Source organism: Lepisosteus oculatus, chromosome 3 (assembly GCF_040954835.1).
Source record: "Lepisosteus oculatus isolate fLepOcu1 chromosome 3, fLepOcu1.hap2, whole genome shotgun sequence".
Lineage (NCBI taxonomy): Eukaryota > Metazoa > Chordata > Actinopteri > Semionotiformes > Lepisosteidae > Lepisosteus > Lepisosteus oculatus.
This window is the reverse complement of record NC_090698.1, coordinates 16,916,365-16,942,393: the sequence shown is the minus strand read 5'-3', so window position 1 is coordinate 16,942,393 and position 26,029 is coordinate 16,916,365. Positions and strand designations below refer to the sequence as shown.

At 36.9% G+C, this 26,029-nt stretch overlaps 2 protein-coding genes across 2 annotated transcripts; both read right to left on the bottom strand.

Annotated features, from left to right (window-relative positions):
- Nucleotides 1-4,970: 4,970 nt before the first annotated feature.
- On the bottom strand, nucleotides 4,971-10,654 carry tmem267 (transmembrane protein 267). The gene is made up of 3 exons (XM_006627237.3): nucleotides 9,170-10,654; nucleotides 6,795-7,201; nucleotides 4,971-6,267 (listed from the first exon to the last, which is right to left on the bottom strand). The coding sequence occupies exons 2-3, from the start codon at nucleotides 7,119-7,121 to the stop codon at nucleotides 5,932-5,934; spliced, it is 663 nt and encodes a 220-aa protein (XP_006627300.1). The 5' UTR covers nucleotides 7,122-7,201; nucleotides 9,170-10,654; the 3' UTR covers nucleotides 4,971-5,931.
- A 9,951-nt stretch (nucleotides 10,655-20,605) lies between these two features.
- On the bottom strand, nucleotides 20,606-25,737 carry LOC102691265 (granzyme K-like). Its single transcript, XM_015340226.2, has 5 exons — nucleotides 25,588-25,737; nucleotides 25,298-25,442; nucleotides 22,794-22,941; nucleotides 21,980-22,243; nucleotides 20,606-21,541 (listed from the first exon to the last, which is right to left on the bottom strand). Exons 1-5 carry the CDS (start codon nucleotides 25,685-25,687, stop codon nucleotides 21,371-21,373), a joined length of 828 nt encoding a protein of 275 aa, XP_015195712.1. The 5' UTR covers nucleotides 25,688-25,737; the 3' UTR covers nucleotides 20,606-21,370.
- Nucleotides 25,738-26,029: the final 292 nt, after the last annotated feature.

Here is a 26,029-nt window from a genome sequence, read left to right as displayed (position 1 = left end):
AGTCCTGTTAATGGCATTGCCTGCAAATATTCTACTGGATTCAGGTCAAGACCTAAATTTGGCCATACCAAGATTTTGACATTGTTTTCCTGAAGTTCTGCCATTATAAGCCTGGCACTATCCAGACTTGCATTGTCCAATTGGAACTCAACACCCCCCACCCTGGCTAATGGGGATGGAAAAAACTTTAAAAAGCTGTTGGCTTGTTTAGTTGAACAGTAAAGCAGCCTGCAATGTGCAAAGCATTTTTATGTTTTTTAGGTGACGTCTCCCTTCGTCATCATCACTGCCCTATTAGTTGGCTTGAACACTATGGCAATCAGCTTAACACTCACTGTGACATCTTCTGTCTTTTATTGGTGGATAAAACACTCCACCACAATCAGATGTTCTCTGGACCACAGAAGATGGTGAGTTAGTCATTCAGCTGTTAAGTTTACCCCTGAGTGTCCTCAGAGCTTGCAAGTCATTTGTATGCAAATAGTAAGCTTTAGTCATTCTGTTGATGCATGAGTTATATTGTTTCTGGCTGTAGTCACTGCAGACTGCAAACAATTACACAGATGTATAAGATAGACATAATGGTCCTGGATTGGTGTGTTGATACTCTGTCTTCCAGGAAGTAGCCTATCACCGAGTCAGTTTCCTGATGTTTGATTGTAGAAGCAGAATATTTCATTCACTAGGCAACATCTCTCCTTGAATCATTCCAATATCCAGGTGATTGTTATTATTCACGTAATAGCTTTTGCTGCTCTTGCATTTATAAATAATCATGATTTTTTTTTAAATTCAGGATTTTTGACAGCTTATACTGTATAAAATCAATGGATTAAGCTCATTTTAATAATTTTAATAACTGAAGTACAAACATCGAGCATCTGCTGGTTTTATGAGACTTGAGCTCAGTATTTTATTCTGTGGAACATGACTACTCAATCAACAAACTCATCTGCTGACTACTTAAGGTGAAAATAAATATTATGCTCCCTTCTACTACTGTTAATTTTTTACTGCTAAATTTTTCATCAGTATATAATGCAAGTATGTGTTTATGTCCGTTAAAAAAAGAAAACATAAAAAAGTATGTAGACTCACAATTGCCATCTTGTGGGCAGATTATGCTATTGTGCTTATATGATAAAAATCCTGAAATAACGTCACAAGGAGAAACAGAATCACGAGTTAATATATGGTTTTATTGATTGGAGGAGCAGGGGAATTCAATAATAATATGGATTTCAGCCTTACAAATCCTATTGTCAATACCTGTGGGCAATTTGACAAAAATACAGAAAGTAAACTCGTAGTGGACTGGACCTGAAAAAAAAACAGTATTTTTAATACCAAAATCAAAGCTTTGTAAATGGATGGTCTGTACATAGTTTTCACTTACTTCTGTAGACACTTCTGTGGATCACCATCTGACCTTGAGTTACAGGCTGTATCAGCTCCATTGAATCCAGCTCTATTGAAAACCTCAAACCATTGAATGTTTTTTTTTAATTAAAAGCCTTAATCCACTCTTCCCTTTCTTTGTGTCACTCAAAGCTTGACTGGGTTAGTGTTTTTTTGTCTCCACAGGATAGTTGCTCTGCAATCCTAAACAGCAAAGAGAATCCCTAAAGCATTAACTCATCCTATTTCAGTACTACTGATGGTAAATAAGGAGCAGGGCAATCTGATATTAGATTACAAGCACAAAAACTCTGAGAAAATGATTATGAGCAGATAACTTGTCTATGTACATAGTTACTTTACAAACACAATAAAATGAATTACTAACAGGAGCAAGTCTCGGTTTCACTTACGTCTTAAAGAAAACATTTAGGATGTATAAAAAATAATTTTAATAAAAATGGGGAAATAGTAAGTTCAAACTATTTTTAAGAATAGGCAATACTGTGCATAATATTATAAATATTAAATAATTATGAATTCATAATTTAATTAAAATGAATTTAACTTAGCCATTAAAATGCATTTTAAATACATTATGTAGACATGTTGCAATTCAAAATTATCACTTATTCTGCTATAACTAAATACTTGTGTATTGGGATATGTTTAAAGTAGTTAATTAAACCTATGTTCTTTTACCAAAGTACTGTTTCAGGTAGATGAAACACAGGCAAATTATTTTGTAATTAACTGTGTCTAAATACAAAAATTGCTCTGTTCAAGAAACCAATGTAAAACAAATGTTTTGAAGAGACGTAGCATGATAAACTTTTACTGTGCACACTATGTTATCACAATGAAAAGGTGAAATTTTGGAAAGCTATGAAAAGCAGTTTCACTCTTCTTAAAGAAATAGGCAGCCATGTCCCAGACACCAGCAATATAATTACCATATGCACTACATAGGAAAGATAACAGCACATTTTTATCACAAGAACTGTCACCTGGGTGTTGCTGTCTCCCAAACCTTAAGTCAGTGAATGATGGAATCCATTATACTAAACCAATGTTACTCTAATATCTGCATGTGCCAGATGACACAATAATTTAGATGGATTTAGGTATTTCAGGGGTGATGATCCCAATGTAGATAAAAAATGTATCCAACCTACTGAGAGTAAGCTATACAATACTGTTATGTATGTGAAAATAATAATGTTTCTTTTCTCGGCTCAAGGTTGAGAGCCAACTATTAAAAAGACTACCAAGTTCCAAGTTCTGGAACAAGCTCTGTATTTTCACGTTCAACAATGGGTTGCTCTGGTAACAATCCCTCATACCCTTGGCATCCACATTATACGGGTTTAAAAGAAAAAAAAATATGACTACAGAAAAGAAAAGCATCAGCGATAAGGACACTGGAATAAATATTCTATTGCACATCAATAAAAGAGTTGAACAAATTCACCCAGCACACTGCTATTCAGCAGTGATGCTAAAGCAACATTCTTTTGAGAGCTAATTGAGAGCTTATTGAGAGCTTATTCCTCTATGGGGATCTTCACTCTCGCTTAACAATCCCTTTCCCTCAACAGCAGATATTCCAGAGCTCAGGTTTAACACACTTAGTTCTGTGATGAGACATCACAGTTTTGCTCAAATCAAAACTTCAGCCCACCTACCAGTTTTCCACAGACATTACATGAACACAATTTGGGATTCCTAACTTTTTCATTATCAGTTGTTATAATACATAATTATATAAAAAACACTACATACGGTATTATCATACATGCAGATTCTTTAGAAAACAGGTTATAAAGAATTTTAACGAAGTTTACTACTTATGGATGTACAGTATTATGTAAGCTACACCGAGCATCATTCAAATTAAGCCTTCGGAGACACAGATCAGAAACACCTGCTGTCATACCATATCACCTCTACTTTTCCAGAGCTGAGGAAATATCACAGGACAACTTCCTGCAGGGTCAGGACTTCAGCTGAATGCCAGTGTAGACTGACATAATTTTGCACGAGCCCTGTTCTGAATTCACTCATGTCAGCCTTCATTACTGAAGAGATCCCCCCTTACAGAAGGCAGTGATCTTTTAGGCTTCTAACCAGCACGATGCAAGATTGATTGATTGAGATGCCGGGTATGTACCGCTGAAGGGGAAAAATAAAACTGCATGGCAGCAAACTGAGCTATCCCTCTGATAAAAATGACTGCAGATGACAAATGGTAAAACTGCTGCTTGTATAACCAACACCAAGCTTCTATTTCCTCACACCTCTACTAACAAGACAGTTAGACATTCAGATGTCCCAGTGCCCTGAAGAACAGTAAAACCATCATTAGGCTTAGTAGAATATTTTAAGGAACTGCAGCTGGAAGTTGCATGACAAGATACTATGTCATACACTGTTACAAAGTTTTCATTACATGCATGTCAGGTAATCTTGCCTGGGAGCGAAGTTAGAAATTAATTTGAGCTGAAATGTGTTCACTGCACATTGGAAGTGATGTTTCTTGGACGATAATATAACCTTTCCTGAAATGTGCATATTCATATATCAGACAAGACGACAGCATGATTGTGCACGTGAGGTGAGCCGTCTTCATCTTAAATATTTCAGGTTTGCAATATTTGGAACAAAGCTGTATGAGGAAGTCCAAGGAAATGGATGTTACCTGGACTCTTGTGCTGGGATTAGTTGATACGTTTCCACACAATGTCATGTCTGGTGGCCTGTTAGGATTTGGCAGAATTGTTTCTGGGACACTAAAAACATCCTGACATGTATCCAATTTGGAGTTGGAGGAATATAACACTTGTCTTCCATTTTACAAGAGTTTCTGTAAAAACTCCTTATAATAGTACCTCAGTTGCTCTCTGAAAACAGGATCGTAGGTATTGAGGGAGAAACAAACAAAACTTTTTTCTGCCTCAGAATCCATTCATTCCTTATCAGAAAGTCACCTGTTCCTGGTAAGCACTGTAGCAAGACAGAGCCTATCCCAGAAGCATCCCAGAAGCTTGGGGTGTCAAGCGGGACCACACCCTGGACATGCTGGCAAAACATTGCTTTGTGAGTACACGCACAATGTAAACATCTGCCCACCTAGACAGCATGCCTTTGGAAGATGGGGGAAAACCCAAACTGACTCAAAGAATGTATCCTCTGAATGCTCCATGTACATGATTCAGTAATGCTGTCAGAACTCAGGCAAATATTTAATTCATTTACAACAAAGCAGTCTCATGTCATAAAGTCACATCTATAAAAAAAAAAGATTAAAGGACAAAATTCATTGACTCTAAGGGAAAAAATATCACACATCTGTGCACTTTGCCCTTTGTTTTGGGCAAATTCCAGAATAAAAAGCAGTTTAATCACCTAGCACGTTTTCGGATGCCACAGGCCATGAGACATTTTCAGAGTTTCTTACATGGTTAGTACGAAGAAAAAATAGAATTTCTGAGGCAGCACAACCCCCTCACCTGCCCGAATTAATTTCTCACTATTCTACTGTAACTCAAGGACTCAAGATCACCACCACTGAGGAAAGATCCTGGACATGTACTTTATTCCAGTTACAATTTTACAGTGCAAATATCCAGAACAAAGATGAACACCTTATCAGCTACAGCCTCTTTATTCTTACACCCAAACAAATCTGATTATTAAACAGTTTTTTAAAAATCCCATTTGATTGAATTGAGATGCAGAAATAAATATGTGCAGAGGACAAATTGAATCTTAATCATTAGAAAACTAACAGCCTAGATCCGTCTGGCCTTTATGGTACAGTGTTAAAACCACAGGTCTATGTCATATTACTCAGTGGGACAGCAGTAGTGACAGTGAAAGTAATTTTGCTTCTTAGCCCACAAAACAGTAGGCCTTGGTGCACAATGAACACACAAATCGTAATATCCCGTGAACACAGTAACAACATTAATAAAACAAGAAACTAATGAGAAGTGGGTAGGGGTGTGAAGCAGGCATATACACAAATGACTGAATTCATCAGAAATTAAACACTTTATTCCCACACCAGTAAATGAAATCAACTGGTCTTGTGAATATTTTAAATGTCCATCATTAGAAAACGTGCAAGAATAAGTCTATGGTCCAAACCATGGTTCCTTTTAGTAATTTCTTCAGATTAAATTATGAACCTTCAGCAGCTCAAAATAAGTTAAAAGCTCAAAAACAAATGCCTTAAACCAGGAGGCATTAGTATGCACTACTCTTAAAAACACACGGGGGACTCACTTATTATCAAGCTAAAACAACACAAGTCCCATTCTTCACAGCAAATTGCAACCAAAAGCCCAATCACTATTCCTCAACACTGGCCTCCAGGCAGGTTGTGAAACACTGGTCTTCATGTGGTTTTGTGAAAACTGTCACACTCAGAGATCAAGATTCTCATGAGATAACACAGGCAGACCACATACAGTTCACCAATACAATACAGTACATACAGACTGTGTGGAGCAGTAATGGCTTGGTGCCACCTCAGACGTCTATAGCAATACCATGCTTTGTGGAGATCATGTCCCTGGTGCCAGTCAGGTACATGAGCACTGAGCAAAGGTGAGGTAAGGTAGTGGTGATGGCAATGTAGAGCCAGTGAGGGACGGGGGCGGTATTCCCAAAAGGACAGATCCACAGGCCGTGGCGCACACCATCTCGCACATGATGAGAGGCCAAGGAGATGAACAGCATCCAGGGCAGGAAGCACCAGGAGTCCTTCAGCCGGCACGCCCACATGAGGAACTTGAGAGAGAAGGCCAGTGCTGGAATCAGAGAGGAACAGTGCAGGGGAGGCCTATGGGGGAGGTTCAGGGCAGCCTGGAAAAGAATAATAAAACACCATGATCCATTATTGACAACTCAAGGAAAGCCCCTTTTCTTCATAATCTTAAAATGTGAAAATGCTAGTCTAAAGTACATACTTTATGTTGGCAAGATTCTTGTGAGAACTTGCAGGTACAAACCATTTCATTTCATTCTACTTCAACCGATGGAGCAAATGGTCTATACAATTCCAACCAAATCCACATGCAATTATTTAATATTAAGTCCAGATGTTGTTTGCACATTTTAAACATAAGCTTAATGCCAACATGGCATGCTGTTAAACTAGGACACATATTCTGGAGGCTTCATATCTATGTAATCCTCATTTCGTAAGATGAAAGGTGCTACAGAACATAAAGATGTTGTTTGATTGTTCTGGAAGACCACAAACACTGAAGGCTTAAGGATCAACTTCTCAAGTCATCTACTCTCCCTACCCTCTTTGTTTTATTTTTCAGATGGCTCTGCCCTCCTTTCAGTCTCTGCCACCTTGCTCAAGAGAATAAAAGGGGACTTACTTTTAGAGAGAGGGAGCCAGCCAAGAAAAAGTGGTCCAGGTCGATAATGGAAGCCAGAACCCCAGCCAAGACAACTTCATAGAAGTCACTCCTCTTCCTGAGCCCGATGACGATAGCCCAGGACCAGAGGCCTACTATGCCATGCACGGCATTGTCCGAAATGGCACGGAACCAGTCATGATGCTGGACAAAGGACAATTGCAAGAACCTGTCGGCGAAAAAGCAAAACATTCCCAGTCCTGTGCTGGCTACGACAGAGGCAGTGCTGAAGGTCTGGAGCAGAGCGCGTGCCTTTTCGGTCTCCGTAGCTACGTTGAGGGCAGCCATAGTGAGTGTTACTGTTTCCAAGCAGGGTTGAATTTTCCACAAAGCAGGCTTCTTCCATGGCAGTTCAACGCTGAATCATCCTGGAGCACATGCAATTGGAAAAGCAAGCTGGTATTATTTGTGAACACTGCAAACCATGCATAAGACACCATCACAAAATCAAGAACATCACAATATAGTTCTAATCAGACCAGAATGGCACAGCCTGATGCTGATGACAGCAAAATGAATAAATAAAGTTTAAGAAAGTTTTTGATGGAAGCGTGTAATAATTAATAAATACAAGACGAATTCGTTTGTAAAAGAGATTTAATTTTTCTGAGCCCTGAAATGAGCCTCTTGAATTATCAGCTAGGTCCAAAATTTAGTAGCATAACAAATAAATACGCAATAAGTTAGTGATTTACATTTATGTTTTGCAAAACATTTAAGCTATAACACAGCTTGCTGGAATGATGAGGAACTTTGCACTTTGTTGTGAGGTATAAAGATGCTGAGTGCAAGCAGGGTTCATTTATTATAATGATTTTGTTCCTATCAAACCACTCATCAGCCTTCTAAATAACCGAAAATGAACAACCACACCAACCCAGAGCCATCAGGCAAGGTTTTTGGTGCAGTAACAGATGCTCTGAAATCTGAAAACCTCATTTAAAATTTTAAAATCAGCCCTGGTGCACAGTGGAAACCAGCCAAGAGAAGTAACAAGGTAACATGATTTTGGAAAGCTAACTCACTGCTTCTACTTAATATGCATTGTACAGTATGGCATACCAGCTCAAAATGAATTTATTACTCTATAAAAACAGTATCTAAAGACATTTTTTGGAAAAAATATCTTGTATTCAGAGCCATTTGTACATGCCGCAGACAAATCTAATTTTTACTAAGAATTCTAATTCTTAGCAGCCTGTTTTCATTGCAGAAAAGAAGGCAAAAAAATAAGGTGGTGTGACATTTTATGGTATAGGCTTAAAAAAACAAATATATTTAGGGTTAGTAATTTCTTTTATGATAAAAAATAAGAATTTAATGTAAGATCCACACACCTGGTGAACAATCCCACAATCACAATAGCACAAAACACAAAATATGGGTTGGGTTAGCGTCAAATAAAGGTTGTTTTTTTTTAATATCCCATACTATTTCATTATACAATTTAATATATCAATACCTTATATATATTTTGGTATATCATATGCACATTTAAGCATATGTTCATATGTATTATAGCTAGCTTTTTAAATTAAGTAGATTTTTACCGTATAAAAACAAGGACTGTTGGGTACCAATAACACAAACCCTTTATTATCTTAAATAGATATAATGCAGGACAGGTCACAGTTTATCTGTTACATACAGTACAGAGGAATAAAGAGATTTTACTTTGTTTTCGTCGAAGATTTTTTTAAATACCCGATATAATAAGGTACAAAGCTAGCATGACTATCGCCTAATAAATTCCAGCACATGCTGCTTTTTATATTAAGGTGTCTATTTGACACAATGGGGAAACATGCCCAAAACATACAGTATAACGTCACCAAGGGAGTTTCCCTTCAGAGAAATCAATATGCACAGCTTATTAAATCATGTAACTAGAGTAGTGTCAAAACCTTTGATGAACTGAATGGGGAAATCGATACATCATGACTTTTTTTTTCAATTGACAAAGAAAATCTGCAAGCTATATATTAAAAGTCATACATTGCCACATGAAATCATATTGGCCTGCCTTTTTGCAGCTCGGCGTCACCACCGAAAATTATCCTTTCAAATTACAAAAAACAGAGTCAAATAAAGAAATAGGATTTCATACTAACACAATTATAAGGATAAGGGAACCTCTATTATACAATGTTTTATAATTAGCTGTAGCTGTAACATACTAAAACATCAAGGATTTTGGCTAGGAGCTGATTTGACAATTGCATGAATGTGATAACCTCGAAAAACAATTATTACCCCCAACAACAAGGCCAGGTATTAAAAATATAATTAAAACGTTCCGAATGTCTACAGAAACAAAAAATTCCAGCAGCACTCACCTCTGTCAGATGCTTACTTGTACAGTACCTTTCACAGCCCGGACACACTTTCCCTTTGAGCTGGGGACCAATAGCAGCCTCCCTTACACAAGTGCAATTGGTCAAACACCTCACACACTCCCACCGGATTGGTCAAGACAAGTGCCAATCAACCATTCAGGAAGAGACACGGACAGGACATGCAATGCACGAATCTACTGTACGGAAAATGCCTCAATACATAGAGCATTGTTCCATCTGGTGGCGTTAAGGGAAAATGATGAAAACCGTATTACTGAATTCACTGTGACGTGAATTGTGCAAAAAAATATAGATTTTTTTTAAATAATAATTTTTGCTGCCTATAATAGAAAATATGACGAAGTAACCTTAGAGCAGCGAAAGAAAAATAGGGTGCCAATGTATAGTTAATAACCAAACCTTTAAACACACATTATACTTTGCTGTGAATTAAAGAATTATGTGAATTTTGAACAACGTTTTTATTAAAAAAAATGCTTTAAGGCGAAACAAAAGAGAGGTGAGCTGTGTATTCTAGGATATGACTAGGCGGTACTATTGACAGAACAGACGGTGACCGACAGATGTGTGACTATACAGTACTGCAGTATATGTGTCGCTGTGATTGGTAATTAGTGTGCTATTTTGAAAAGTGATATTGTTCAATAAAATTTACTAAAACAATATTGCCAATTTATCGTAGCTGCATTTCAGCACGATTTACTGACGGCCCAAAACATTGACTCCCATGTCATCCGTGTGACTGTATTACAAAATCTTGTGTGTGCTGTATAAAGTACAGACACGAAAGTTAAATTCTCCTTATAAAGTACTGGTTTCAGAAATACTTAACCATTGTTAACAATATTCGCATTTGCAATTCGGAAATGCCAATATTTACAAAATGTGAACTGGTCATTTAATCGGTTCTAAAAAGTTTAAATACTATTGCAAGTCAAAGGAGCTCACATTCAAAGTACAGTAGCTGTGAATTTTAATCTTCTGCTAATGCAGTTTACATTGTTCAACTGAAAATCTGAATCAATATACCAAGGTCAGCTAAATGTCGAAAAAGTAATACTGTTTTAGCACAAAATTACATAACATTGGCTTCAGAAGGGATTAAACATGTATATGAGGCCAAGATGATGTGTTGTTCAACCCCATTCCCTGAATCCTATGCCTTCTCCATTCCGTGCCGAAGCCCGCGGTCGTTACAGTGGTATCAGAAGCAGGAAGGAGTGGAACGGTCAGAGGGCCGGAGCGACGCGGGGAGAGAGCCCTAGCCGAGCCGGAGGGTCCTGGCCTGGACGGAGAGCCTGCCCAGACGGAGAGGCTAGCAGGACGAGCCCGCGGAGCAGCCTGGATCGAGGGTTTGGAGTCGGCGGGACGCTCGACTCTTCAGGCGCGGGCTACGCGGGTTGCTTTAGCCATGCGCACGCAGGGTGGGCTGAGATCAGCGCCTGGGGGTGGACCTATGGGACTGTATATAGTGGGACGGAGGGTGGAAGACAGTCTCTTCCTTTCGTGTGTGTACTTTTCCCCGGTTTGAGTTAATAAATGTGTTGTTGAGTCCTATGCCTGCTCCATTCCGTACCGAAGCCCACAGTCATTACATTATTTTATTTAATGCTACACCGGGAGCGTCAGTTGTGGAAGACGTCTAGTAGTAGTAGTTTCGTACCCTGAGATTGCTCATTGTTACGGTGGCAGTGAGGTGTTAGTATCTACAACCTGCAGGGTATGACAATGACTCAAATTTAATTTCTTACTTGTACTGAATTTCCATCTAAACTAGGGAGTATAACTGGTTGCAGCACGTTTTGCAATTTTGTATTTTTTCTTCATAGTTTAAAACCTTTCTTGTGCCTCATGGCCACCAGGGGGTACTAAAAGTAAAGGCTAGACAATTTTCTCTCAATGGGCCTGTGACAAGTTAAAGGCTGCATGTTGAACGTCTATGTAACAAAATTCGTATTTCATTTGTCTTTTTATTTAATTAAATATGCCACATTCAGTTTAGATTAATGACACAAACTGTCACACATGTTTTTTTTTCTGTATTACTGCCCACTGTTTTCATAATCTGTCAGATTAAAACATTTCTCATAGTTATTTACAGAGAATCAGTGCTTTCAGGATGTCACATGACATAGCTCACGTAAACAAAATAATTCAAGTTAATTTGGTCTTTTCTCAAGTGAGGGTGCCAGAGAAATATTTCTGAATAACACTGGGATTGAGTTATCCCAAAATGTATATTGGTCTTAAACCATGATTGTTCTTTACAAATTTTAGTAACATTTTCTTTACAAATTGATTTACAAGAAAATGTATTTTCCTTCTCAAACTAGGTGAGATGGCTACATACTGTACAATATAGTCACATACAAAGTGTACTGTACAGGTATATATCATTTATAGTACATGCAGCAATGAATCAAGTACTGTAAAAAGCTTAAAATTGTATAGTGTGCTGGCATGACCTTATTTAGAATATTGTGGTGTGCATAATTGTAAATTAAAAAACTCTACTGCTATTCTGGAATTAGTCCGGAAAAGAGCAACTAGATACATTAGTTTAAAGGTATGTCCTACAATGACAAACTAAAATAGAGAAGAGTAGTGGACCTGATTCTAGAATTCAGAATCCTCACATGAATTGTCAAAGTCAACCCAATGGACTTTTTCATAGACAATGAAGCACAGACTAGAAGACACAAGTGGAAATATTGTGGAACAATACTGAAAATCAAGAAAAGGTGTCACTTTTGTATCAAAGGGTTTTGTAGGTCTGGAGCAAGCTTCATGTGTGTGAAGTTTTGGAGGATAGAGCGGGAGTTTGGAAGGAGGGAGTAGGATATCTTAATTCACTGTATTGATGAGCTGAATGGTCTTTTCTTTTCTATGTACAAATGGAATTCCACATGCGTCCACAGTGGCGAAGAAGAGTACTTTTCTTAGACTGAATTAGCCATTTAAACTAATGTGTGGATGAATCCCATATTACAGCATCCATTACCAGTACTGTCCAGTACTGGTAATGGTGCCAGTGCTGCCCTACAGTTTCTTGCCATCTGCTATGTTGCAGTGTTGTACTTATACATACGTGTGGAGTCCCTTTCTTTCAAACAGTTTGGATCAAAAAGCAATCAGTCCTGATATGTGTATTAAAGTGGGTAAAGTTTAGAAGGCTAGTGCACACACACAGATGGGGACGAAGGATTTATGGGCACAAACTGCATTCAATGTAGGTAGGGTGTAGTATTCACAATTTGGTTCAAAATTCACTATCATTCACTAACATACTTTTTTAAAAATTGTAGGTCAAACAAATCTTTTCATTTTTATTTGATGTATTTCATCATAATGTTAAAGAACTTATACTAGATAGTGAATTTATTTTTAAGATGGCAGTCTCATTAAATTTGCAGAACATTAAAGTCCTTCATTCGAGTCTGAGTTGGAAAAGTTGTATCCCAATGTCTGAGATGGGTTCCATCAGGCACCTAAACTATGAAATGGCTTTACTCATTACTTTTTAATTAAAGTAATCATAATAAGATTTTTTAAAGTCACCTTATTTTAGGTCATGTAGACCATAATTTTCAACAACAAGGGCTATTTTGTATCTCACCAATGTTAATGAGAGGCTGTATTTTTGCATGCAGATATTAAATACCATACAAGCATATTGTACTGTATTATGTACATTTAGGGTTTACAAATGTGCTGTTTTTACAGAAAATTCCCCATACGTGAAAAGGAGGGAAAAGTGCAAGAAAATGATTTATATGAAGATCAAGTTTAAGCACACACAGGAGGGGTATCAAGGATTATTTCAGTAACACGGAGAACAAGCAGCATGTTAAAACATTAACAGTAATTTAGCTATAATGATGAAGACACAGTAATATGAGAGAATTGTCTTAAGCTAAGAAATTGATTTTGGCAGATGGGGATTAAATCAGGTACTAGTGGTAAATGGTATTTTAGCAGTCTTATGTATTTTTTTTCCAAAATTAATAGAATAAAGATTAATTTAATTTTGATATCAGGATCATGAACCATATGTGTAAAGTAAGATCTGATTTAAAAAAAATGTAAATACCACTACTTGTGTCTTAGTTTCCTAGCCTTCCAGAAAACATATTCACAACATCATCAGTCAGACAGGCTACAGTGCTACAGTTCAGCGTAGATATTAAAATAAACTATTCTAAATTTCACTGTAGAATGTACCCTGAATATAAAAAATTAAAGTTAAACAAACTTACACTAAAGCAATGTGTTTTAAGTTTTTCAGAAGAGTAGAACAATTCTTCAATTTCTGAACAAGTAGAATTCTAAGAAACTAAAAACAAAGCAATGTATGAGGTGCCGTTTAGGCCATTATTCAAACTTTACCTCTCATCCACACACATATTGCTCTCATATTCACACAAAATGCTCTCACACTCTCCATTTTACCTCTCACATTCATATAAAATGCTCTCACACTCTCCATTTTATCTAAAAGACACAAGTTTGCTTATAATTTAATTCAAGTTTATTTTCCATGTGATAATTCATTAGTTTGGATATAAATATTTAGTGTAAAAATAAGAGAGAATAAGATCTTATCAAAATAACACACAATATTGGAATTTAGTAGAAACCTTTAGTATATACAGTACCAAGCAGATAACCGTATTTTGGTTCTTGGTGAGCAATGAAAACAGGACATTGCTTCTCTTAGTAAATATTAGATCATGTGTGTACAATTTTCTTTATTGAAGTCTTAAAGCAGAACGAAAATCTGCTGCTGTTTTGAAGCAAAGATGTCTGACCATTTAGAAGGAATAAATCCTACTTTTTTACTGTATGTGACAATCTCAAAACTGAGGTCTTTGAGGTTGGAACTCAATGTGAAGAAAAGGTGCATATTTTGAAGATCATTCAAAAGGAAATATTTTTTATATATTTAGTCACACTGTATTAACATTGTAAACAATTATTGCTAACAGTATTCATATTATATTGCCACACAAACATTAGATTATATAATAATAGGAGTTACCCTGCAAACATAAGAATGCAGACGTTTTTTAGTTCATCTTCACTTTTCATAGTACTGAAATTGACCTTGTTTACCTAACTGATTATTTTTAATTTGTGTAGTGTAAAAATATCCAGATTGTAATTCCTTTTCAAATCCTTTGGGTTCAAAATACAGTATTTTATTGAACTATTACTAGTACTATTAAGAATTCAGCCTACATACAGTGCCCTGCCAGAATAAAATAGGTGTCTGTGTAACAGATAACACAGAGAAACTGTTGGGGCTGTTGATACTGTAGAAACAGCTTAGTTTCATCTACGTTTCAACCAATATTTACTTTCTTACCATTAGAATAATAATTTTGCACGCCCCACTTTTCATTTTTTTATTAGTTAAAAAAGTTTCAAAAATCCAATAGATTTCGTTCCACTTCACAATTGTGTCCCACTTGTTGTGATTCTTCACATAAAATAAAAAAATTTATATCTTTATGTTTGAAGCCTGAAATGTGGCAAAAGGTTGAAAAGTTCAAGGGGGCCAAATACTTTCGCAAGGCACTGTAAATAGACATTTATGGAGCAAGTCAGGTCTTGGGTGGAGGAGGTGATACACACCCGTAGAACATATTTCATTTATGATCCAATAATCATAATTGGATAAAAAGTGCATTTGAGGGATCTTTTTATCACCCAATTTACTTACCTACAGTGCACCTGTGGAGAGGGGTTGAACAGGTCCACATAAAACTTAATTGTGCTTATTCATGTTAGCTAAATGAATCTCCTTGAGGGGTGATTTAAGGAGATCTAAAAATATCTGCTATGCTCCTACCCCCAAGGCTCAGACAATAGCAGACCTTTCATAGAGGCTTGTGCTTGCGTAGACATCCTGTCATGTCACTTTCCCTCACTGAGCTTTTCCGAGGTTTCTCGAGCCCAACCCCCTTTGAATCACAGAATCTTAATGTTTCCATTCCAGCTGATATTTTAATTAGGTTACTGAAGTATTCATTTACTTGCCTAAATGGATCTCTCTCAATTTCTTGGTGGAAAAGAAATCTGCTGCACAGAAACCTTTGAGAAGCAGAGGTGGTGAACATCTCATTATGTCAACTTGTCTTCCCAGTCATCCATTGAAATAGATGAAGAGTGTAAAACAATTCCAGCTTTGTACTGCTATTTAAAAAAAAAGCAACAGAATACGATTTTGAGCAAAACAACAGGTCCCACAGGTTCAACAGTTATCTTGGATCTCTTGCATACACAAATCTGCAGGCTGCAGATTAGCCCCAGCAGGCAAGACTGATGAATGACATTACAAAAGTGGCAAAAAAAAAAGAAAAGGCAATTTGTACTTTTCTGTATGAGAAGAGCCAAGTTATTCTTGTGCAGGTACAAAATGCATAGTAACACCAGCCTCTGGACTGCAACATTTCTTGCAGCTCAAAAATCTAGACAAATGTACCGTACAAGACAAGGAAAATGTGCATAGTAAAGTGCGTAATACTTTAAACACAAACATGAACACATATGCACCCAAACATTTATTTTATATGTACATTAAGAAAAATAAAGTATTTTGAATATTGATCAATTACATTTTTTGTGTAATTTTAATTACTTAATCACTCTTGACTGTCTGTCATACCATGGAACTACCTAACGTGTTCACAAACACTAAATCACCTCATTAGTGAGACAGATGATTGGTCACAGGCAATAAGGTAATTTAACTTGTTGAATGTCAAACCTGGTCAAATCAAGAAAATAAAATACACACCACAAAAAACAGTAAGTTTTGCAAACAAAGAGAATAATACCTTTGTGCCATCTGTAAGCTTTAGAGTCTTTTGTTCACTAAAATGTAGAGAGTCACTAAATACAGTAGATCAATTTATTGTCCATATACAATTTCTTGTATTAGTATTTTGTCTTTTTGCATACCCCAACTTGCTCTCCATGAGACACACAGACAGGGAGAGAAGCTTGGGGTCAGAGTGCAGGGTCAGCCATTTACTATATATGGTGCCCCTGGAGCAGTTGGGGTTAAGGGCCTTGCTCAGGGGCCCAACGGAGTAGGATTCCTCTGCCGGCTGCGGAATACGAACCGGCAACCTTCCAGCCACAGGAGCAGATACTTAGCCACTGCAAAAATTAGCATATTAAAATGCCACATGTAAATGTATCCTGTTTGTTTGTATTCTGTTTTAGATGTTTAGAAATTGATTTTTTTCTGTTTTTGTATGCTGCCAATTTATAATTATTTCTTCTTGCTGCAACCCCAAACATATATGGGGATAATACGGATGACAAAACACACTGCCCCATGCCAACCACAGGTACTGTAGGAGTTGTTTGCTATTTGAAATTATACAAGTTCCACGATGATGAAACTGATTGTTAATGAGATGCTTTTCTCACTGACATCACTTCAAGCTTGTAGCCAACACCAAGCTCATTCAATCATACACAGCTGCTTGGGGGATGCCCCTCACAGATGGCTGATAACATACGCCAGGTTTGAAATGACAGTGAGCCAGTATGGAACATTTAACATCACCCCTTTAGTGTGATTTTAAATCACATATACACTGTATATGTAAAATGTAGATGTAATGTCTTGAGTGCTTGTGTAACAAATACTGCAGGTCATATAGCATAAACCCATCATTTTGACTTAACAATGAAGGTAGATACCACTTATATTAGTACAGTGTTCTGTAGCTGGGTTTACATGCAAGTCCTGTTTATCATTGTTGCTGCACAGTATCTCATTTCTCAACTTCATTTTGAGGGAAGACAGTGCATGTTATCAGGCTGAACTATTCACAAACTATCTATATTACAGTGCTGTATAATTTACATGCCTAAAACAAAGGAGTGACCTTTTCGATCAATTTGCTTAATTTCTATTCAATAGTGAAACCTGATCAGTAACTGCATTTGTAGTGGGTAATAGTGTGAGGTTTTAAACGTCCACTCAGTCACTAAACATTCCTTCTTCATTGTACAGTATATTTTAGTTTTGCCAGAAGCTGCTATAATAGCACACATACAGTACAATGTTTAACTCCATGCATTATTTTCTGCTTCAAGACTGTTTTGCTACAGTGTCATTATTGTTCACAGTTTCATTTAAGACTTAAAGTGGAATGCAGATGCTTTATATAGCTGTTTTCCTCTGCACCACTTTTGGGCTCTTTAATCATTTTATACGATTTCTGACATAGGACTTGAAACAATAGATAAGGCTGTTAATTTGTCAAAGCAATTAATAAGACCACAAGCCACAAATGAACTGAAATAGAGCCCATCTGCTCTTTAACTTCTGATGCATTCAACTGAATCTGTTTGACAAAGTAAATGACAATAGCATTTCAATCATCACTGCACTTATTAATTTTCTTTGTCAGAACATATTCAGTTTTAAAGCTGTTTGTAAAAAGGAGGTGGGAGGTATTAATTGTTTATCATTAACTCATTGCTAAAGTGGAGCAGCTTGTGTAAAGACTGAAATCCACACAACCCTGGGAATAAATGAGAAGGAATGTTTTACAGATTTCTGAGTTCTACTTTACTGCTGTCTTTTTTTGACCAGGTGATCTGCCAGATCCAGACAGCTTCATGCCAGATGGTCTACTACACCATATAATCTCATTGAAACCAGATGACATATACAGTACATGCCTGCAACTTCTATGATGTCCTTGTGTACTTTGGAAGACACTGTCTTATGTCTTATGAGAGCAACAGAGAGCAACTAAGCCCAAAGCCTCCCTTTACTGACTGGCTTTTAGAACAGCAGGACATACAGAATTGCTTGTGATTTGTCATACTTTGGGGAACAGAACTAACTTGCGGCTGTTCTGGTTGCGTTTTTTCTTTCAATGCTCATACTTGAAAAGCTTTTCTTCCACTTCCTGGTAGGTTCTGTCTCGCACTTAGATAAGATAAAAAAATAAGATACTAACTGTATTAACCTAATCTCTCCTGCTTGAAACATTCTCCTGCTGTTTGCATTCCAAAACTATTGGGTTTTACAATAAATACTGTATGTGGTCATTTTTTTAAATATTAAGTATTATAGTGTATATTTTGTTGTTTCTACAATAGCACCTTGGTCTACTGGATCAAATGGGAAGGATTTGGTAATGCTCCATTTTCAAACTTGTCGAAATTAAACATGATTTTAATCTGGAATTTCTCATGAGTTCTGATAGGAAATTATAAAAAATACATACTGTATTTTGCCAATTCATCAATAATTTGATGCTCATTTTGAACTCCTTCTATGACTTCAATGTTCTATTGTGGTTCCTAGTCTGGTTGAAATTACTGGCTAAAGACTTTTTACAATTAGACAGGAATATTCCAGCCACCACCTTTTTCAACCATACTGAACATCTTTTTTATATACTGTAGGAAATTTGCTTTCAGTTTACCTTCATCTTTAATTTCTCACTCCATCCAGGCACAAACCGTGGTACCATAGATAAGTGTCTGCGGATATTCTAAAACATCAACAATTAAATATATCTCTGCAGCCGGAAATTACATGGCTGCACATCCTCTGGGCAGTCTGTTGACTAATTATGGTGGTATTCCATTCCATCCATCTATTTTGTAACTACTTCATCCAATTCAGGGTCACAGGGGAGTCAAAAACTTTCCCTCCAAACAACCAGTGCAACTGGTGCAATGCAGAATACACCATGGATAGCACATCAGTCTAGCATAGGGCACACGCAGATACACTCATACTTACACCAGGGTGGATTCATATACCAGTATGTTTTTGGACTGTTGGAGGAAACTGGAGCTCCTGGGAAAACCCACATGTACATGAGGATTGAACCTAGGGCTCCAGTGCTGCAAGGCTGCACTGAACCATCCTTTACATTATTCTATCCAGTCCTAATCGTCTCAAAAAGCATATTTATTCTGGTTGCTACTTTATCCTGTCAAAAAACAACAACAATGCCCAATATCATAAATATTAGCATGTTCATTTTCTTTGCAATAAATAGTACAGTAGGTTTAGTTTTGGTGTATGTTTATCGTCATTATAACCAAAAAACAAATCCTACCCAAAGTATAGGATGAGGCTGAAAAGTTGAAAGCACTCCTAAGAGTTTAGGAAAGCTTTTCTCGTTCCTTAATAGCAGACAAAAGAAGCGCCAGGGTGACAAAATGTTAACTTTTGACACCGTCTGAGGGGTTTTGTAGAAACTAACACATTTGAGAAGCTGTCAAACGAATTATGATTGAGGTTCAGCTGGGAGCGCAAAAACCACTGCTGCAGCAGCTCCAAGTGTAAGTCAAGACACGCATATCTCAAAGAGAGAGGGGTGTATCCGGAGGTGCTTGTGTACAAAAATTGAAAAATTACCTTCCAGAGCAGTCTAGACTTGTTTTTGTATTAAAAAAGAATGTGTGTTTAAAACTAAATCCTATGCCTTAGAGATTGTCAGCATGCCATGCTGGCAGGTAACATGCTTGGGTTCATACTGTAATTTAAAACATGCTTAACAAGTTAACAGGAGTTAAAAAAAATATTTCTCTCTGATATTTTTCCACTTCATGTAACTCTTGAAGTGGTACTCTCTGGATTGATCTGATGCAGGAAATGTAGGTGGGAAGATTTCCTGCGTCCGATGTATGTAGATACTGTATATAAGCACATATATGTCAAAAAATAAGTTAAGGAAATTTTGCAATTGCAATTAAATTTATTTGGTCTTATAATCAAAACACTTAGGTTCTTACAGTCTCTTTTCATTTATTTGTATCCAGATTTGATGTCTTTGGTTCTGTTATTCTGTCAACGATTGTGAGACGGTTTGATTTTTATTCTTCCATGCAACCCCAGTGATATGATTACTCATTTGCACAGAGAGAAAAATTTGGATAAAATTAAAACCTCAAATTAAAATTAAAACTTGCTACATTGTTGTCTGGCTGGCATGTTAACATGTACTATGGAATGTTTTGTCTCCTAGGAAACTGACATGAGTGAATGACACAGCTGCAGCTCTGATTAATCGAGCGCCATTATTCACTAATACCTGTATGAAAAACAAATAAGTAATCTGCTAATGAAAACAAATGTTCTAGTAGAATGTAAATCATATTACAAGCCTTTTGTTCTGAGGTGCCAAAATCACATCAATATTTTGATTTAAATATATAAAATACGATTACAAATGGATGTAAAATAATATAGACATTCTATGTTAAGAAGAGATATATAAATGCAGTAAGGTGTTTCTCTGAAAATATAAATGAAATATTTGGGAACCCTTTCTAATATATGGAAAACCCCCCAATCTATTAACCTTATTTAACCAGTTCTCAGTTTAGGGTCTAGATAAAAATAAATACAAAATACAATAAAAATATTTGAATCTTTTTTTATTAAATTACAAAAACCATAAGGATGAGCTCATTATTATATTCTTATGACAAAGATCTGTAATTTGCTAATTTCACTGCTGCTTTATGAACACAGAACAGAAACACTAAAATATGTAAGCTGAACAATAAGGTTTTAGTGCTTCATAACAATGAATCCGGAAAAAAGCACATCATTACTGATCTTTCACCCTTTTCTATTACACTGTTTGTATTTTAATTTGGAATGTTTAAAACAGGAGATGCTTATTACAAAGAGCAACCAATAAGTGCAAAATTGTGCCTCTCTCCTGTAACTAAAGACCCTTACATGACAGATATCTTTCCATGGTTGGGCCAGAACTGATATTCAGTTTGTGTGGATGCAAACTGGTTTATTCTATAATTTTAAGTGAGTCCTACATACGTGTAGAATAAACATATACTGCAGATTTATTAGCCACAAAGTAGTGGCTAATTGACTAGACTAATTTGCTATGCTAGTGATGTAGAGCCAGGGTAACCTTGATAATCTGGGGTCCATTACAAGTGCTAAATGAGCTATTGACCAACACATGCAATGTTATTTTTGTTCAGTTCACAAACAGAGCTTAGAAGATGAGCAATAGGGATCATGAGTAGACAGAGTTGATTTTTTTTAAAGTAATAAAGTTTACTGAACAAAAGGTGAGCATTTCTAAAAGGTATGCACACTGCACAAGACAGACAATGCTGCAGTACGCTGTTTAACAGCCATTTCGTACTAAGCAACTAATGGTTTGTGACATTCGTATTTTGTTTCATAATAGCTGCAATCCAGGACAGATACTTTTTAGAGAGCCGTGTGTAAACACCAGGTTTCTCTGGGTTACCACATCCACCCCCACCAGAGACAATGCCAACAAAATCATTACTGCATAGTAGCGGGCCACCAGAATCTCCCTGAAAGAGAAAAACATACAATATATAAACCACGTAATGTGTCAATATCCATTTCCTAACCACTGTATCCATTACAGGGTTGAGGGGAAAGTCAGTGTCCAAAAGCAAATGTACACAAGGCAGGGGACACACTGAACAGTATGCCAGTCTTTGTGTCACAATGCACATATAGACACAAACACCCTTAGCACAAGGCCAATCTCCACAGAAGCCAATTAACTAGTACTGTATGTCTTTGGAAAGTGGGAAGAAAAAAAAGCACCCAGAGGGAGAACATACAAACTCCATGCAGATAGCAGAATTGAACCCAGGGCCCCTCTGCTGTGAGATAGCAATGCTATCCACTACGCCACCATGCTGCCCATAGGTTTATATACTGTATTTGTACTAATTTTATTTCAATTTTTCTTAAAGGACAGTGTAATCATATAAACTCACCTTGCATGCATCTTCTTTCTCCTTCTTATTTCCAGCACACAACATGTTCTCAGTTATGATAGGGTTTCCTTTATAGTAACGATTGCAGAGTGCCCTGTCTACAATTATTACATCTGCCACTTGGAGGGTATCTGAGATTTTCACTATTTTCTCATTTTTTGTTCCCCAGCCTCTGACAGTGCATTGTTTTCCATTTTTAATGTCTTTTTTAGATTTAGGAAGACTCTTAGTACTGATTTTTTTCCCTTTCACTTTCTTCTTCAACTGAAACATAAAAAGCAACAGTAGAGAGGAATTACAAGCCAGTTCTAGCTCATAATGAATATAATGCTAGGATACAATGCCAAATAATTTGTTGTGTGAACAAAAAACAAGGTTATTTCTCTTCTTTTAATGATTTTGTTTTCACTGAACAGTAAGTAAGGCCAAAACAACAGACCCTTCAGGTTAAGAAAGGAGATTTGCAATATTTTTAAAATTTCTGAACAGAACTGAAAAAGTCCATTTATATTTGAGATATAGGAGATACATGAGAATACAATTGAAGTGGTATCCTGGCCCTGTCTAGGATGTACAGTATCTCTATTAAGACAAATAATGGGGAAGCAGATGGAACAAAGCGGATATGAATTTACTGAGATCTACAGTATTTTGCCATAAGATTTATCATCTTCTAACAGTTCAAGTCCATTGCGGATAGACCAAATGCTATCTCTATAATATCTATTATATGCCAATTTAAACCATTCAGAAAGTCATATACAATTTACACAAACCAAGTGTTCTGAAAATGTAATGAGAAAGAAAGGGGTACCTTCATTAGCATGATGTCATTCAATTTGGTCTTCTTGTCAAAGTCCGGATGCTTAAAACATTTCTCAATTTCTAAGCGCTGCTTGTATTTTTCCTTCTTAGAGAGAGAGTGTGCTCCAAGGAGGGCTGTTATTGTTCCATTAAAAGTCCTATAGCAGGATCAGACATATTGTATTCAATTCAGTGACTACTGGGTGCTGTTGAGTGAGCCTATTATCTGTGCATATAAAGTTGTTTTGTAACAGAAGAATGATAGGTTAGGTGCTTGCTCATACAGAAGAGAAATCGACTGAGGAACATAAATGTTTAATTATAATGGAATTGAACCATTGGTGGAATGGGATTAAGCCTTGGAGAGTTGAACAGCTGGGTTATGAGGGGAAGTCAAATGGAAAGGACACCCCCCAAGGCAGCTTGTGGATGGAATCCACAAGGGAAATGAAAGACAAGTTGACCAAGAATAGCCTAGAGGAACACAATGTAAGCACAGGGACACAGGCCTCTCCCTCAGTGAGCCTGAATATGGTGCCAAGGCCAAGGTAGGGGGCATTCAAAAGCCAGCACTTTTTCCTGAATGTTTCCAGTATTAATTGAAATGGAGTTGTCTTATCCGTCATTTATTAGACAGATACACAGAAGATTTAGTTCAAATAGGTAGCTGTGTCAAAATGCGTATGATGCAATAGAAGTAAAGGTTTTTTTCCATGCTGAAAAGAGAAGAAAAGAAACAATGTTTCAGCTGTTGTGTTTCTTTTCTGCTCTTTTCAGCATGTACTAAACCTTTACTAGTTCCTTTACATAAGATTTAGTTTTGTTTCGTGTTTATGGTCAGTATAACACCCACAAACACATCTTGCCCAAGAGTGAAGGATGAGGCTGAAGAGCTGAACATACAGTACTCCGATAAGTGTCACAATCGTTATCCCTCCTCTAGAGGGTACGCCTACCCTTTATGTATTGGTTTTTAGTTTAGTACATTCACCTGTAACTCATCCCCATCCCCTATATAAGCCCAGTGTTCCCGCAGTTCCGGGCTCAGCATCTGGAAGACGGACGTCCAGAAGCCTGCCTACCACCGGGCACAGGAGTGGCCCGAGGGCATACTGTAGGCTTCACCACGGCGTCCTGACCTACTGAGTCTGGAACTCGGAGCACCTTGTCCCGTTAACATTTTAACTTCCATGTTCCTGGTTCCAAGTTCCCTGTTCCTTGTCTTTGTCTCGGATGGACCTCCCGGCTTTGGACTGCGCCCTGATTTCCCCTTTGGACAGTTTTGGACTTGTTCGCCTTCGCTACGTCCCCCAAGCACCGGATCACTGCCGTCACTGCCCCCCTGTCTGTCATCCCATCCTGTTCCAACTGTGTTTTCCCTGTTGTCCTAATCCAGTCACTTCTGGATTATATACTCGCATAGTGTCTTTTACAACGCACTTCATGAGAGTCAGGACTGGCTCTCGTGACTAAGTTTATGAAAGCTTTTCTGTTTATGTAGTAGTAGACAAAAGAACCTCTACCAACAAAAAATTAACATGACAAAATGTCCATTTAACCATCCATTTGACACTATCTAATGGATGTTGTGGAATTATCTGTTTAGGAGGCCTTAATATATGTACATTTTCATTATTTACTTCTTAGATGTTGTAATGTGGTTATGTCTAAAAACTTCCATATGCAGTGTTTTTCAATGGCAACGTATGAATTTTACATCACTTGTAATGCAGTGAGAAACAGTTTTTACTTAAAATATGTAGTTAAAATATGAAAAGTCTTTATTGTAAAATATGTTTTATTTTTTTCAAATTCTTATGCAAAGAGACTCCATTTCACACCTGACCTTTTAGATACACCCTTTTACATGCAATGTTCTCTATGTTCTCTGAATATAATAGTTTAAGCAAAGTACATTAACAATATGTACTGGAGATATTTCATAGAAATAAAGTATAAGCACCTATTTTCTTTAATAAAATCCTGATTTCCTGAGAATAATACTGAAATAAAGTATTATGTTAAAAATGCACTGTATAAAATTAAAGAAAAACTACAATCATTCACATTTCCATATAACCCCTGAATTATTACTGACTTTCTAAAATGTGTATTCACTTTTATTAGTGGCATAATAGTAAACAATAAAAATACAGAACCAGGATTGGCCATAAACTGATAGCAGTTATAAGAGTTACTTCAGAGGCAAATAAAATGAATTTAATTAACATTAAATTTATTTATATTTTCCATCCTTCTTTTACTCTCCTGAGGGTCAGGTTAAGTCAAAGCCTAACTTGGCACGTACAGGGTATGCAAACACCTGTTTGCTTTTGCATTTAAAAGCTTGATTATTGAGATCAAACTCCTAAATGTGTCAACTTTAGAAATGGAATAGATTAAATAAAGGTAGAAATTTAAAGAGAACTCTAAAGAAGTAGGTTGTCTTCCTTTCTGGCATAACATCGTACGTACAGACTTCAGCAGGTAATGGCAAAGAATCCTTTTACTTACAATTCACAATGTGCTGCTGTCAGAACCCACTGGCTCTTAATCAGTGTGCCTCCACAAACATGTTTCTCGGATACCTGGATGGACACCATCCAAGGGGAGGAGTGGGCCTTTACTTCTCTACCCCCAACGATCTCAGAGCCAGAACCTGCTGAGCAAAATAGAAATCAGCACACTTCTTTCTTCACACTTTCTTCTGTACCAGAACTACTATAAATACTCGGGGACGTCACACATGCATATTCACAAATAAAACTGATAAACCAGAAACAAATAACAAATAACGGCCACACCTGTTGCTAGAGAGATCGCTGAAACATACAAAACATCAAGAACAAACTGGCTCCAAGTAAACATTTTGCCAACTGAATTGCTTCTCAGAACCACTTGCATTTTGTAACTTTTTTAAAGCAGGAAATGTCCTCTGAAACATGATATACATGTTTTTTTTTCACACCTAAACCATACGTGGTTGCATTACTGGCTCTTGAAGTCTGGTACAAAGTTTGTGTGTGTGTTGAACACGGAAGATCTGTGTTGGGCTTGGTGTCTCAGATTTTTTCTATATTTGTATTTGTCAGCATTAAAATATATGGAATCTTTGAAATATTTGGAAGGTCTAAGTCCAAGGCTTGTACAAGGGCTAAAACTAGAGTAGCTGTCTTGAAAAAATTGCTCAGTGGTTGTTTGTGAAAGGTGAGAGAAATAAGAATACATGACAAAGTCCATTGAGGC